The sequence below is a fragment of the Cavia porcellus genome, unplaced genomic scaffold (genome assembly GCF_034190915.1).
Source record: "Cavia porcellus strain 051 isolate PalLab524CR breed Dunkin Hartley unplaced genomic scaffold, mCavPor4.1 scaffold_24, whole genome shotgun sequence".
Classification (NCBI taxonomy): Eukaryota; Metazoa; Chordata; class Mammalia; order Rodentia; family Caviidae; genus Cavia; species Cavia porcellus.
This window is the reverse complement of record NW_026947507.1, coordinates 25999471-26016562: the sequence shown is the minus strand read 5'-3', so window position 1 is coordinate 26016562 and position 17092 is coordinate 25999471. Positions and strand designations below refer to the sequence as shown.

The following is a 17092-nucleotide window of genomic DNA, read 5'->3' as shown; positions in this document are numbered from 1 at the left end:
ACAGTAAACACTTTTCCCTAGCATTAGAGACAATGAGTCCATTTCTGAGAGTTGCACACAGTGTCAAACTATATCAACATCAAGTCCTTTTGTTTTTAATGAACTATTTAAAAAACTTTTTTTTTTTTTTTTAAAAGTTCAGTACCGGCGATCGAACTCAAGACCTCCAGCTTGCAAGGCAGGTGCTTATGCCACTGAGCTAAATCCCTAGCCCATTAAAAAACTTTTTTAAAGTTGGTGTTTCACCATGTTGCTCAGGCTGGCCTCAAATTTGCAATTCTCCTGCCTCAGTCTCCTGAGCAGCTAGAATTTCATGTGCATGCCACTATACCTAACTTATTAACCACTATTTCTTTTTCCAATAGATTTCCCAAGCATTCAGTTTTCATGCAGGCTATGTCTAGACGTTCCCCAAAGCCTTATGCAGTCATATGTGGGGCTTTTTTCAAGATAGCTGAATCTAGAGTATGTGATTAATTCATGACAGAATGCTAGTTAAGGGTGATTAATTCTAGGATTAAGAATGCTAGGATTAAGTAAGTCCACTGATTGGCTTAGCACTGTCCTTAACCCAGTAGCCTGGATACAATAAAAGGGATAAAAAGTGGTCTGTTTTGCCCCATGCTTGTTGAGACTAAGATTAAGGGCGGTGCACTAATTAACCTGGCAGGAGAAATTTCAAGGTAGTCTGAAGTTGAAGCATTGGCATGGCTACTTCTAGAGGCTTTTAGGCAGATTTATATTGAGAATCAAGAGCAAAGAGTCCAGCAGAATGATTTAAAACATTGAGTTTGGGGCTGGGGATTTAGCTCAGTGGCTCTAGCGCTTGCCTGATAAGCGCAAGGTTGTGAGTCTGATCCATGGTACTAAAAAAAAAAAAAAACCAAAAAATAAACAGATAAAAACAAACAAAACATTGAGCTTGGCCAGAAAGGAAGTTCCAACAAAGTTGTGATCTGAAAAGATGGAACAGGGGAGAAATTGGTTGCTGAAAAGACTAGCAAAAAACCCAAGCATTTCAGAAGACAACAGAAAAGATGGTGTGAAGTCATAACAAGGACCAGGAGGACTCCAGCCTTTGGAGTCTCAGAGCTGCAAAAGTGGAAGACTTTGCTTTGAGAAGAGAGCCCCAGAGCACCATGTCCCAGAATGGTGATGGCCTAGACAATTTGTTCCTTAGGAGTGAGTGTAGAGTACTCAAAGGCCTAAGCACTCAGCCCCTACAGCCAAGAGGGAGAAAGCCTGGCTACTACTCCAGCTGGTGGCAGACTTTGACCTCATCCATGTGGTGCTAGTTTTAGATGTATGAACAATGCCAAAGTTGTGGGATCAGGAAGGCTTCCCACCAGACTTCAGAAGGCTGCTAGGCCAGCCAATGTTTCCCTGAGAGGGCTGTGTGTGCAGTTGTGAGTGTGAAGTTGAAGGTGCAGTGGAGATCCTGGAAGTTTGTATAAGTCAGGAAATGGAGATCATTCAAGGAAAGCTGCAAGGAGTGAGCAAAATCAGCCAAAGAAAGAAGCCATGGGAGCTACAGCTGCCAGAAGTACCCAGGGTAGAACTACCAAAGCCCTCTGAAGCTGACTTGCCGTAGATTGTGGGGGATGCTAGACATGGAACTTAATGTTTGCCCTGCTTTATTCCCATTCCTTTCTCTCTCTCTCCCCGTCTCTTTCCATTCTCTTTTGGAATGGAAATGTCTATTCTGTGCCATTGAATATTAGAAGTGTTTAACATTCCCTTTATTTGTAGAACAGCTTACAGCTGAGTTTGCCTTAAATTTCAGAAGAGACTTTTGAACTTGGACTTTTCAGCAACTGTGAAAATGTTCAGATTTCAGCAACTCTCAGAGATGGACAAAATACCTTCTGCATACAGGGATGTGCAAGAGTCTTTGGGGGCCAGGAGTAGAATGCTTTGGCTTGTGTCTAGATGTCACTCAGAAGCCTCATTCAGTCATAGTGGAGTTTTTTCAGCAGTGGCTGAATCAGTTCACTGAGTGGTATGGCACTGTCCTAATCCTGGTAACATAGATAGAAAAGGGCAAAACAGGGCTGCTAAGGCCCCTTGCTCTGCTACCTTCTGCCCACCATGAACTGCTTCTCCTCTGTGATGTCTGTCTATCATGTCATCCTTCCTTGGAGCCAGTCAACTATGGACTGTAACCTCTACAAACTGTGAGCGAAAGAAACCTTTCTTCCTTTCACTTTAGGTGTTGAGTATTTTGTCTTAGGAATGAGAGAAGTAACTAAGACACTATCCCACAATTGTTTCCCAAAACTCTTGGTTGGTTTCAAATACTACATAAATCATATTGGATCTAAAATAGGCTTGTGACTAAGTTCATCAAAATAACATACCACCTAGCAGATAATCTGAAACTACACAATCTTGACTATAGAGGTTGTGTCTTGAGGTACAACACTACTGGCAGTTTTAATGATCAGCCTATTTCCTTTAGACTTTAGATCTGTAGGTCAGGTTTAAATTAACAAAGCAAGGCAGGCTTAGCCCAAATAAATGGATATAAAGTGCCACTGACTAGATTGTCCTGTTTCTAACCCCTTGTGAAACTCACTGTTTCAATATACAAATCACATCATCTGCTATCAGGCAGCTAACCCCTTTCCCTGACGCTGTTCTGGTCTGGTTTCCTCCTTACCTGTCCTTACTGCATTGCGGGCCTGGTTGACTGTCATCTGCCCAGGCATGTGCAACAGGACCTTTGCCTGAGGACTTGTTTGGATGTGAGCTGCTGACACCACAGCCGTGGGGACAACACCGGGACTCCCAGCCACACCATTTCCTTGGAGCTTCTGGGCAGGACCTCCTGTAGTAGAAGGACTGACCATGGTTACCCCTCGATTTGTCTGACCGGCAGTAGACATAGAGACTTTAGCTTGGGAAGCATTTGTCACCGCTCTGCCAAGACAGAAACAGATGGAAAACCTGATCCATCAGCAAAATGGGAGACAGAACAATTAAATGCAAGAAAAATGACTCAGAGCTTTAAAGACAGAACATTTTTAAAATGAATGGAATTATTTTTACAAAGTTTTAAGAACAGCAAATTCAAAGAAATGATAGCCTTGAGGCAGAGAAAAGTTCTGAAATGTTCACAGTTACCAGAAACCACACATCATACTTGGCTCAAGAATATACTGGTTACTGGTTTCAGCTTTCCATGTTGAGGCCAGACACTTTCTCTGACTTGAAGGCCCTGGGTCCTTCTGCATCATCTACCAAAGAAGCCATGTTTCCACAGCTCTGCTCCTGTTTTCTGATCTACTTGTCTCAGACACATCACACAGGTACCTGGGTGCACACACACATGTGCACACACATGCAGACACTTTGTTGGAATGTCTTCTCTGGCTTTTCCTTATCTGTCTCAATTTCACTTATGCCTCAAGATCCAGCACACAGCTCATCATTAAGTTTAAGATCTTATGATGCTACTGTTTCATGTAGATTCCTTCCTCTGTTCTGCTTTTATACTCAATACATGCTTGTAATTTAGCCCGAGTATAAAATCTGAGGTAGTCTTTAAAAATAAATTTCTTATGAAATACAAAAAAAAAAAAAAAAAAAAAAAAAAAAAAAAAAGTTCCTTGAAGCCAGGGGTAAGCATAAAATGGTTTGTTCCATTATTCCAGTGTGAGCACAATTACAGGGGTATAGTCAGCTCTAAACATCTTAACTTATTAACTCCTTCTATTACTTTAAATTCACTTAAATGACAATCCTGTATATAGCATAAAATATTTCATTAATGTGAGCATTTTATTATTTACCAGAGGAACAACAGAGCATATACTGTAAGCAAGCATTTGTATACAGTTGAACATGCAGAGATTTTTAACTTAATAATTTGATTTTGAATTTTACAAAAATATTTTCTTTAACTTCATTTGTATCATTGTTTGTTGTATTTCTCTTATTTATTATTATTATTTTTTGTACGAGGGCACTTCTGTCTGCCATTTTCTGGGCAGGCTGGACCTTGAATGCAGATTTTAACATCTACAGAATAGAAGGTTTATATTGATTAAAATTTGCAAGTCAAATTAAAGCTAACATTCTGTCACCATCTGCAAAGATAGTGATTTGATTAGGCTGCTGGCCAATCTATAAATCAAGGCCAACAGCTGACAAACATGTCAGTTCCTTAAGTCATTTGTTTAAAATGGAAAAGGAAGGCTGTTGGGTGATATAACACAGATAAACCTGGGCCATTTATTTATTAGAGTCTAGCAGTCTAACACCAGGGCTCCCCTCAGTGTAAATTTCATTACATTTCATTTCTTTCAGTATTCAGCGCTACTTTCCACAGTGTCCAGAAAATACAATAACTTTAAAGAAGGAAAGATTTCATATATATAAAGTTCTTATCATCCTATAATGGAGTTTCTCAACCTCAGTGACATTTTGGGCCATAGTATCCTATTAGTGGTGGCAGTGGTGAGAACAGCATACATACAGCAGGACTTGCCAGTATACTGGTCTTTATCCACTGTATGACAGCAGTGTCTCTCACATTTAGTGGTGAAAATTAAAACTATGTCCCATGGGAGTAATACTACCTCTATTTAAAATAGATCTACAATGTACTTAAGGATTCTAATGTCTGACTGTTTCATAATTAACAGAATTGAGAAATAATTACCAAGTCAGTGGAATAAACAGAGATCCAGACCAGGTGGCTTTGAGAACTTCTTCACTTTGCAATCTTAGCTAAGTTACTAAATCTCTAAATTGCCATATCTATTAAGTGGGAGCAACTATATCGATGAGTTAAGGAAGAAGAGTTAATAAATGTGCTCAAAAATCTGTCTATCCAGTATTTGGTACTCATTATATAGGCATAAAAGTGTTAATAATACAGCTTTTGTTTATCTTAAATATTATGCCTTTTATTTGCTAATAGAAAAATATTCGAAATAGTAGAGTTTGGTGTTCTCACACATATATATTAAAAACAACAACTTATGGTCTGCACATGTATTGGTAGAAACCTGTAATTTCACACATATTCACATGAAACGCTAAGGTATGAATCTTGGCATTAAAAGGGATTTTAGCAGATATAGATATGCATTTTAAAATCTTGTTAGGTAACAGGCAATTACAATGTGAGGATGAATCTGAATAGACTGAAAGCCCTGGAAAAGGACAAAGATACCCATTTTAGAACTTAGTAAACCATTTATTCAAAACCATACCTTGTAACTGGAGCGACATAATTGCCAGGGAAAACCCCGATCTTGCTGGTGTGCATTGAGGTCCCTTTGAACCAGCCATCTTGGCAACGCTCAAACACTAAAAACATCTCCCCTTTCCTCAGCTCTAGTTCATCCTCTTTCCGAGGAGTATATGGATATATAGCAACATACCTAGAATAGGAAAAAAATATTTGATTTCAGGCTAACAAACAAACACCAAGATGCTTAAAACTAACAGTAGAAACCAAGTCATGATTATTTTGTACAAATGCAGAATGAAAGTATCACCTCTTAACTCTTAGTAGCATTGGCAAATCTCCCTTGAAAGAGGATAAGGGCAGAAGCCTTCCTAACTGAGGACTGCTAAACCTGGACCTCTCAGTGTAGAAGTGTCTATCTATCAACTAGCATCTGTGCGGTGTGAAAGCATTAACACAGTTTGCAAGAGTGCCTAACTTGCTTCTCTGGATTAGGTGCCTACTGGGAACACTGAGCACTTCAAATGGCACTTGTTAGACTAGGGAAGTAGCCCCAAAAGAGGACATATGGTATGAAACTCCACTGCAAAGCACAATATGTTGCCTTTGCTATACAAGCTGAACCTAGAGGCTTGGGCTGCACCTGCTTCTGTATGTTCCGCCAGGAAGGAGACTGAATTTTAAAAGTCAAAGGAAAAGAAACACTAGTGCATACAGTACAAAACAATTCCACAATGCAGAGTGACTGTGCCTATCAACACATGGAAATGAGACAGGCAACACTAACCTGCAGTTCTCACCAGTGCTCTGAAGTGGTGAGATACAATCTCAACAATGTGGAATGCACAAAAACCTTGTTGCATTCTGCCATCAGTAAACTATGGGCAAGGTAATTAGACATTCCTGGATATTTATTGCTGGGGCCTCACAGCTTTTTATCTGCATCCTCCAACTAGATCTGCTTTCTGTGGAATACCCTCCTATTCTTTGGTATCCTACTGCAGGGAATGAAAATGAAGACACAAGAGTGTCTAACAAGAGTTGTATACCACCCCTACCTCCAACCCCCCAAAAGAACAGTTCTATATATTTAAATAGTGTGAGGAAGCAAACAGCATGTTTCCCAAAATCATGCAGGGCCTTTACTCAGCAGGCCTGCAAACTAGCTGCTCATGTGTTAGGCCCATTTTGTTTCAGTAGTTTCCTAATTAAATGCATGACTAGGCAGAAGTTTGCAGAACTCAAACCCTCAGTGAGCTGGAAGCCTGTCACTAACTCATATCACAACAGTCTCTCTCTCACTCTGCAGTTCGGCTCAGTTTTAAATGAATGCATTAGCAGTAGTAAGCGACACCTTCACTTACACACTGGGGCGAGTCTGAGGCCGTAAATGTGCAACCTGGTCAGTGGATCCTGCCATGGCCCTCGGTCCCATTCCAGTAGCAGCAGTGGCAGCAGCGGTAGCGCCTGGCAGTGTGGAGGTGAGGACAGTGGCAGCCAGGAGAGGAGGTGGGGGGAGAGGAGGATTCATAGTCTGGTACAGAAAAAGGACAGGGGAGCAACAAAATATTTACTTAGATCTTTTGTAGAAGGGGTCAGGGAAAGGAATCAGAAATCCACAGAACAAGATCTTAATGGATTCCACACAGAGCAGGAGCAGCAGGATACCTCTTACAAAAAGCCCCCTTTAAAATGCATCTCAAAGCCACAGCAACCTTTCAATAAACAGGTAAGTAATCATCCTTGGGAGGAGAAGCAAAAAAAAAGAATGAAACGATTGCATGTAATTTTAAGATTAATATCACTTTTAAGTAGAGACTGAGATGAGAATCCAAATGCCTTTCGAAGGGGCCACAGTATAAAGTCATGCTGCTTACTAGGAATTTATTGGTAATTGTTCTTGTAACTTGAAACTTAAACACAACACAAGACAATTTAGCTGCACCACATCTCAAATCATTCCTTTGGAAGAAAATTTCTTTTGATGCATGGTCTCCAAAAAGCTCAAACAATAGCAAGCCACCATCACTGAGCTATTGTTGCTACTTTTGCTTATTCTTTTCTTAACTTTGCAAGCTTTTGAAATTTAGAGCTATCAATAAGGCTGGTAATCTTTAACAAGTACACCAGTGAAAAGCTGCTGATTCCTTTATGGGCACAGCTTAATGGGGCTCTGCCTACAGGACTCCATGCCTTTTGAAAATCAATGGAGCAATTGTTGCTTTCTGATCTATAAACCCCAGATAATTCTTAAGGGCCTACATTACTGCAACTCCTGGGAATAGAAGCACACAAAGACTGCCTGAACCCCTACCTCGCTCTCCCCAAATCTTTGAAGCATTAGATGTAAAAACTGAATCAAAGGAAAAATAAGGATACTAAAGAATGTACCTAGGAAACATAAATGACTTCTACATATCAGCATATTAATGAGAAAAACCCAATGATTCATAAACATTGCTCACAAATCATTTCATTTCCATTTTTTGGAATAAAAATTTCAGTCTCATCAACATGTACTTCATCTCTCTATTAATGTACATGGTTCCAGTAACATAACACAGTAGGAAAAATTCAAATCTCTGTGCATATGCTCCAACTGTTCCAAACATTTTATTGAATTTTTTTGCTAACCTGACTGTTGGTAAGGATTTTCCCCACAATGTAGCAGAACATCTAGTGAGGAAATAAATGAAGCACAGAGCTTCTTAGAGAGTGCTAACCTGGACAAGGCAGATATTGGTTCAAAAAGCTAGAATATCACAAAAAAGTCACTCATATTCTCCATATAAAACATGGCAGCATTCTGATTTGTTAGAGCTTAGAATTTGCATGTGCTGGGACTTACTGCCTCTGCAAACTTCAACCAGTTGAAGGTCAAGAATTCATTCTGTTTGGCCTCCTTCCAGTGACCAAGTAGAGAGGAATAAAGATAATCTTGGTAAAACACTCAGCAATGTTCTCGTTCAAAGATAATAAAGCGTCAGCAGCCTGACAGGTGAGATAAAAAGTCTGTACTATACAGAGTAATCCTTGGAGAAACTGCAAAATTACCACCTTGCTGATTTCTATTCAAATTTTGCCCAACTTCAATCTCAAACCAGCATGGCTGTGGGAATGCAGAGGACAAATGGCATGTGTTCGGCAAGGAAATTAAGATTGCCTATTACATCTTACCTCTATAAAGAGAAGCTAAGCTAAACCAGCCTTAAGAAGAAAAAGGCAAAATGTAAAGAAAGGTTACTTCTTACAGTTAAAAATGCAGAAAGCAAATGCATCATGGACATTACTCTGCAAAGACTAAAGCTCAGGCATTGAGACATGGCATAAAACAAGACACTCTGAAAAAATCCCAAAGATTGTGCCTGAGAGATAATACAGTTTTCCCTCTCTTTTTGTGGGTGAAACAGAAGAGATGACTTAATAAAATTGGGTGGACTTTTTTCCTAATACTGAGTAAATGTGCATAAGACCAAGAAAGAAAGTTTGATTAAAATCAGATTCCTAGATGCTGCTCATTCCTACAGGGTTGGTAAAATGATAGGGCTGGACCACACTAGGAAGTTCTGTGGGCTGCTTTATAAACAACCGAAACTGAAATAATCTGGTAATGAGGAAGTTCAAAAGGTAATCTGCTGTGTATGAGCCCCAGGCAGTCTGCTGTCCTGCAAAATCTGAAATTTCTATAGAGCAAACCACAGATTTTCCTTCGCCCGGAACTGACCTGAGAACCTGCTTGCTGTTGTACAGTCTGGGCCAGTGCAGGTGTCAGGGGCTGAGAAGCACTTTTTCCTATGCACAAAGAAGGTCTACATACAGATCTGTTCACTTTTCATTCAGGAGTGGGCTGCTAATGTGAAGTGGCCATCTTCACTATGTCCCAGTCTTAACCCATTGGATTGGTGTGAAAAAGCACAGCCAGATTTGCCTTATAGAAGCAGCATGGGCTTTGTGGTCAGAAAAGGAGGCAAATTCCAACCCAGCCCAGGCTTTTAGGACAGTCCTTGACTTCCCTACTTTGTTAGAGTGATTCCTTAGGGAAGTCCACACTTGCTAGAGCACACTGTGAGTGAGAAGCTCGAGTATGTGGGGGGTGTCCTTACTGACACTCCCTCCTCTCTTGCCGTCCCATGCACTTCACCCATGAGTGGTTAGAGCTGGATGCGGCTAAGGACAGGGAGAAGTCTCCCAAAGGCTGCAGGCCAGGCTACCAGCACAGTGCTCTGAAGTGGAGTTTTAGACACATGTTCAACTGACAAAAAGAGGCTCGTTTCCTTTCCAACTGTCTCTAAGTATGTCTGTGTCTCTTTACCTTCTATGGCAGAAAATAGGTCCTTTGGGCAAATATCATTTAATATCCCCCAAACCACCATAATTTCTTTCTAATCATCTAATTTCCAATCAACCCCCTTTCAACCCTGTACAGCGACACCTCTAAATGTTTTTTTCTGACTCAAGTATACCGAGGACACTAGGAGGGAACAGTTCAAGCTTCTGCTTGAAGATGCTCCCTGCAATCAACAGTGTTACCAATTCCAGTGGCATTATCATCTCTATGCAAAAATGGTAATTTATTGTTGTATATTTAATCTATATGGAAATAAAAGAGATTTCTATACTAGCTAATTGTGTAAATCATATAAGGTTACTATATCATACTCTACCAACCTACAAGAAGGAGTTAATAATTATAAATTAGTTTACATATCCCTATCCCTGGAGCACAGCAAAAGCTCAAGAAACTGGAAGCTGCTGTTAGGATTCATGAAACTGAAGTCAGAGACTATTTTAGTTGCCATTCTGTTGTAGCACCTAGGTTTGTGGCTAGAAGATAAAGGGACCCTCAATGAGTGTTTCATGAATGAAAACACATTCTGTGTTTCTAACTCCTTCTTAGAACAATCTGATCAAAACGTTTCCATTCCTGGGATGTGAGAGTCCTTTCCCATTGCTGATACAAACAGTCTGACCACATGCTACCCTTCACTTTGATTTTCCTAACACCTGCCAATTCCCAAGTTCCTGCTTTCATTTCCCAAGTCACCAAGGTTAGTGGTGGTCCCACTCCTCTACTTCCAGAGTCTTCCCCTTACTCTGCTGACAGCAAGAGGTTCCATGTAGTCTTCACCACAGGCTGTAACGAACTATCATCATATACTGGCTATTCTGAGACCTGATATAGTGTCTCACACATACACACACACACAATATGCGTATGTGGTGGCATTTATGCCTATAAATCTATACCGTAAGAAGGCTGGTTTTTCTACCAACTTGCACTCAACTGTCACAATTAATACTCAGCACTCTTGCTGAGATCAATACTCAAATATTAAATAAAAATACTCAAAAATTAAATAATATTTAACATTTTATACAGCATACCAGTCATGTGTGTGTAAAACATTTAATTAAGGTTGCATAATTTGAGAATTAAATCTGTTTTCAAATTGGCCATGGCAAATGTTGAACCTTTATTGACCTTGGTTACCTTGTGACACTTTATAGCTAAATACCTCCCAGCTGGTACAGAGGACTGGGGATTATTAGTTACTTATTTAAAAAATTCTTCTTCCATATATGGAGGACAAAAAACTAAGAACACCTCACTTTCTTCAACCCATGAAATAGATTAAAAAAAAAAAACCTTTCATGGTTTGAAGTTTCAACCAAATAGAAAAATACTAAAATCCATTTTGTTCATAATGCTGGACATTTTAACTGTTACATGTGAAATGTAGAGGGACATATGCTCATAACTTCATTCTGCATAAAAGATTAAGGTCTCAATTTGTGAAAAAAGCACTAGAAATTTTTATTTTCTAGTCTACTGGTGGCATTTATTACCTATAAATTCACATCATGAAAAAGCCTGGTTTGTTTTCTTCTAACCTGCTTACTATTGCCTATGACAGTACTCAAAGCCTCCAGAAATATTTCAAATTCAAAATAGCACACTTGCTACAATTAATGTAAGATGCAGAGGGCACATGATATTGAGATTTTTCCACTTAAACCTAACATATTAAACCTAAAACATTTCTGCCAACCTACCAGGGACTTTGAGAGCTAGATATCTCCAGAGACAATGGACAAGCCTGTTTATAATTAATTTTTCATTTAACTGAGTTGGCATGGTAGACATATTGTTTAATAAATCTTCCTCTTACTTAACATGCAGGCTAGCTTTCTTACATAAGCCTCAGATAAAGTGGCTGAATATAAATTAATTTTTATATATTCATGCTCTCGTGACCTTCCCATTGACTTGGCCTAGAGTAAGCCCCCAGCTAAAAGAAACTGGTCATTTTCTACATTGTAAAATGTTCATCTTATAAGAGCTGAAACTCAATCAGCCTTGTCTTTTCCACTAATTAATTTTTGTAAGATCAGAAAAGTAAGTCTTTTTTCTCCCCTTTAAGAAATCAAGTTAGGGGGCTGGGGATTTAGCTCAGCAGCATAAATGCCTGCCTTGCAAGCAGGCAGTCGTGAGTTCGATTCCCGGTACCGATAAAAAGGAAAAAGACCAAAAAAACCAAACAAACAAACAAAAAGAAATCAAGTTAGATTTTTTTCTACACAGGAGGTCATCCAGAAATGGACATATCAATTGGTAGGAGTGGAAAGGAAAGGACAGAGTCTCCCCTGGAGAGCAGTAGGCAGGATGGCTATGAAATTTGGCTCTGGGCAAACATCCAGGGATAATAGAATCTCATGAAAACGAAATTTAATAAATATTAACTGAAATTCATCTCTCCAGGTGAGTTAAGGGAATGTTTCCTTCACCAGTTATACTATCAAGGAAACCATAATTATTCAAGGAATACTTTTTTTTAAAAAGGAGAAAGAAAAAGACTTTAACCTCTAGCAAGAACATATTAACTTCCATTTAAATAGACTATGCTTAACTCTGTAAAGTTTTCAAAAGTCAAGTTATGTAACAACTCTGCATTTATTTATATCCCATCTTGTTTCAAAATCAGTTTTTAATTATTTATAAAATGTTATCAAGTAAAATAAATATGAAGTAAGTAAAATGAAGCAAATGGAAAACAAAGGCAGTAAAACTAGATGGAGTCAACATTATGACCAATATATTGTGAAGTCCTCACTGGGAGGTTACAAATTTGGCTCTCAGCAGTCTGGCAGAAGAAATATAATCTTTACAACGTATATAAAGTCCACAGCCTAAAGACAAACCAGCTGCTTAGAAGGCTCACTATTACTGGTGCAAACAGTAAAGAACACCGTAACACAGTGAACTAGGCCAAGGCGTTTTTAGGGTAAACAGTGGCACATGTCACACACACTCCACACAACAGTCCTAAATAGAGGCCAATAATGAACTCAGTATGCAGGCATCCCTCTCTGTGTCCTAACTCTATGATACAGATACTATCAATTTCATTTTTTAAGTAGGGACACCGAGGTTTAAAGAAACTGAGAAACTTTCCAAGGTTAAGTAGCACGTGGCTGAACTGGACTTCAAATCTAGACAGGTTTCAGCTGAAATCTGTTCATCTACCATTAAACCACACTGTCTAAAAGCATCAGCACAAACCACTTATGCATGCTGGGTAGGGTCACACGCTGGTCCAGGTACAGGGGCAACCTGACTTAATGATATTTTCTGTCCTCATTTCACTCAGTGCTGGAGCAAACGGTCTAAAAGTATAAGCCAAGGCATTAGTCTGGATGAGAAATGTCTAACAATTGCTAGTTCCCTGTAGTTCAACTATCTACAATTTACGAAGTGGAGATTATGGTTTTTCTCTATCAAAGCTCCATTTGTTTGTTTCTTCAATTTCAACTTTTTTTCTACCATGTTCCTCTTCTTTGTGTCTATTCTAATTGTCCCAATTAATTTCTCCCATATGGGTGTTTTTAACCAATTAATGATTAGACTCTACCTATAGAATCGCATGTTTTTAAAAGAAAAAAAATAAAATCAAGACAGCAAGTACTACAGCTATGTATTATATCAACAGAAGATAAAGAACTGAAGGATAAATCCTAAATGTAGAGATTTATCTTGTGAAAATAAACCATTTAGCCTTTGGGACCCATTTTTCTCACCATTTCTATAAATGAGCCTTTAAAAGAAATAAGCAGGCTCTAGAAACGACAAAGAAATAAAAGGTTAAACCTGCAGGAAACTAGGTTGAACTGTAATACAATTTAAACGTATTTTTCAGAGTTCTTCTAACAACTTCAGACCACTGAAGTTGATTCTCATTGTTAAAAAATTTATAGGCTGCAGGCGAGAGAACGCCTAACTTTTCATCAGATTAGCAGAGCTCACAGATGAAAGATAGCCGTCCCACTAGGAAACGTCGGTGCAAACCGCAGATGTTAGGGGGTGGGACGTGCTAGGGTAACATGACTGGGTTCCTAAAAGAGAAGTAGAGACAGGAAAACTATACTCACTCCAAGGGCAGCTTGGTAGGGAGCCTCTGATGGGAAAGTGAACGAGGGGCCCGTCGTCACTGGGCTGCTCGGGGGTGGAGTCACAATTAGCCCGGTGGTACTTATGTGAACCTACCGAGAAAAAGATGAGTTACTAAAAAAGAAGAACATGTTTAATACAACAGTTATACTGGCAGGAAGTCACACTGAATAAAAAATTTGTACTTCCTTTTATTTTGAGAAGGCAGAGTTCCTTTTAGTTTATTCACCCCAAGTTTACTTACTACCTACCGTGTATCAGGCCCTTTGCTGGATATTTGGCAGCCGCGTGACAAATGCTGGTCACTACAATGCATTCAATTGCTGCTGGCTTCCGTAAGAACATGCTGCCTCCCGCTTATGCTGCTGTGAATCACTGACCTTTCAGATGGTCAGCCTTGCACTCTACCAGCCTTCCAGCAATTTCACCGCAGATCACCTATCATTATGCTAAATCTATGTAAAATTCTTAAGGGATTTTGTTATTTTCAAGATCGTTTTCCATGACTTCTACCATTCAGAGGGGAAGCATAATTAAAATGCACCTGCCTGGACATGCCTATAGCAGGCAATTATTTATAAAACCTTTAAAGGAACAATGTCAAGCCAAATTAATTGTTTTCAAAGGCATCTTATCCATGATACGGCCCAAGATTAATTTACTAGAAAGAAATTGAGTTACTCAGGTCATTTCACTGCCTGTGTTCAATTACTCAATCAATTTCACTCAGGCTGCAGAGCAGGTCCAGCTGCAGAATGCAGTGGTGCTACTTGATGCCACAGAAGTAGGGATGGGTTCCTTACAAATCCAGTATGTATGAAAGCTATGTGGTTGGCAAGTGTTTTATTTTTCCAAGGAAACAAAAATGTATCAAAAATTCTAGTCTTATAATAAAAATGTATTCCCAAACATGGTTTATCCAGTTCTCATAAATTAAGAAAAAGATTATGATGACAAAGAAAAGTTAAAAGATTAGTTCCTTAAGGGGTTGAAGGAAACTTGGTTTTCCACTATGTTAAGCCCTACCCAAGGTCAAGGATTATCAGCACTACAGCATACAAATTATTTTCACTAGTAAGTGTGAGTTGTATAGGGAATTCACAATCTTTTGAAATACATTTATAACTTTTAGTCTGTACATTAATTAAGGCTAACACATGAGCCTAAACAGATCCCGCGGTGCCATTAATAAACAGTTTCTCCCCAAGCTCTCATTTTCTGGCTTTCCTGTGACCTACAGTCTACTTATAAAATAGTTCTATTATTGTTTATATCTAGATGTTTCCTGAAAGCCTCGTGCACTCATAGGCAAGGTTTGGGGGAGGTGACTGGGTGGGGGGGCTTCACACTCATCAGTGGATTTGTTCACTGATGAGATTACAGCTAAATGGGATGTTGGGAGGTGAAGCCTGGTTGGAGGTGGGATCACTGGGGTATGGCCTGGAAGGGTCTATCTCCCTCCCCATCCCTTCATCTCTCTCTGCATCCTGCCTGCCCTGTCTTGAGCAATTCTCCTTTGCCATGCGCCTCACTTCCATGCCACCATTGCGCCCTGCCTCTTCATACTGAAACCTCACAAACTATGAGCCAGTAAACCTTTTCTTCAGGTGTGGGTGTCAGGTGCTGTCTCTCAGTGTCAAGAACGTAACACTAAGACAATTTCTTCCATAAAGCATACTGGCTTTTCATTCTGGAATAAAGTCTTTAGGTATTTCATCCCCATAAATCTTTTTATATTCACACTCCAAGGACATATGTAAGTTTGGTACCATATAAAAAAAAGTAGCTTTCTTAAAAAGTACAGTGAAGTTCATCTCAACATGGTATCATTACTAAAGAACCTTCGGAGCAAGAAAAAACACAATTTTCTGGGACCAATCCTACAAATATCTGAGGAAGATTTAATTATTGTCTGACATTTCCCTAGAGGCTCCAGTGTAGAAGTCAGAACAATTAGCTGCCAGTAACCTCACGGTCTTGGGATAAATCACTTTATGTCTCTGGACTCCAGAGAATCCCTAAGGTCTGTGCCACCACAGATAAAAAAGGAAGCACAATACACCAAGAACTTCACAAGCACCACTTAACACAGGGCTACTCCTAGCAGGGGAGCCAAGGAAGAGACAGTCACTGAAGAAAGACTAAGAAACAGAAGTAAACAGCGGGCGACGAGCATGTCCAGAATTAATTCCCTGAACAAAGACAACCTCAGGTTCTGCTGTGCTCATCCCTTCTCATGGTACTGCAACACGTACTTCTGTCTCTTCCAGAAGAAGGGACTAGTGAGGAGAGGAAAGAGGTGGGGAAAGCGAAGGGGGGCAGCTGGATGGGACTTCTTGCTTCCCCTGGGGCCAGTGGCAATACAAACACACCACAAAAACACTTCATATTCTGCAGTACTCTTCCATTTGGCAGAGACCAAAACATACCCTCGGTGTGGTCAGAAGAACACATGAAATGTCGTGCTTATGTGCACCACCACTGCTCCTCTAGGTGCCAACCACAGACATCCACGCATGCCTGTCCTGGAGATGCATCCCGACAGCACTGCCTAAACGGACCGTTTTTTTGTACTTGCAAGTTCAGGCATCACTGGCAGTCCGTAAATACAATGGCAAGCAAGCCCTCTCCTCTTTCAGCATCCGGACACCCATGTGTGACAATAAGATGTCCAGTGCCACTTGGAAGCACAAGGACGAGGCTCTTCCCAATGAGGAAAGGTGAGCTGGCAGGCGCCAAGTAACTATGGTGCTACCACACCAGCACCCGACGACTGCCTACAGCAAAGTTTTGCTCAGGTGAGAGAAAAGTGAATTCTAAATTTCTTTAGGCCTCTTGCTTCTGATTTCCTTATAAATGTAATGACGCCTAAATCACAGTTAATACATAATGCAAAAAAAGAATAAGAGCAAAGAAAACTGAGGGTAAAGATGATAATGGGTAAGGAAAAAAATCAGGCCAATATCAAGAGGCATTCCCGGGCCTCTCTTCAGCCTGCAGATAGGTCCTCTGCTGAGCTGGGGGAAAGGATGGTCTGCCATGAGCCACCTTCCCGCATACACCAATCTTCACGGTCAACAGAGAACACATCACGCAGGCCACACAGACCCAGTGCTTTCCTGTGGGCTGCGGTTCCCTCCCGTGCACACAGTGCTGCAGGTAAGTGCTATTTTCTGTAAACCTAAGTGGAGAAATCAGGCAGTACTTCACACACCTCCCATGCTCTTCTAGAAATAACTTTTCCCTGAGGCAAAATGCCACCACTGAACACAGGAGTATGGCGGGCGGCGGGAGTGGGGAATGGGTGAAGGGAACCTGTTTTAATGAAACACAGAAAGAGCCTTGTTTCCTAAGCTACTCAGACCCAAACAAAAATAGCTCTGCTTTTATAGCCTTCATTCCTGGCCTCAGTGAGGCGGCGGCAGACATGCTCGCACCTGACTGCACAC

At 40.2% G+C, this 17092-nt stretch overlaps 1 protein-coding gene across 2 annotated transcripts in view; it reads right to left on the bottom strand.

The window, feature by feature from the left end:
* Positions 1-17092, bottom strand: part of Sh3rf1 (SH3 domain containing ring finger 1) — a 144013-nt gene that overhangs the window by 18116 nt on the left and 108805 nt on the right. For both annotated transcript variants that reach the window (XM_003469135.5, XM_063234777.1), the window contains exons 6-9: positions 13625-13735; positions 6562-6731; positions 5220-5390; positions 2660-2919 (exon numbers count right to left, since the gene is read on the bottom strand). In XM_003469135.5, the coding sequence (XP_003469183.1) occupies positions 2660-2919; positions 5220-5390; positions 6562-6731; positions 13625-13735 (712 nt within the window). The remainder of the gene's footprint in view (positions 1-2659; positions 2920-5219; positions 5391-6561; positions 6732-13624; positions 13736-17092) is intronic.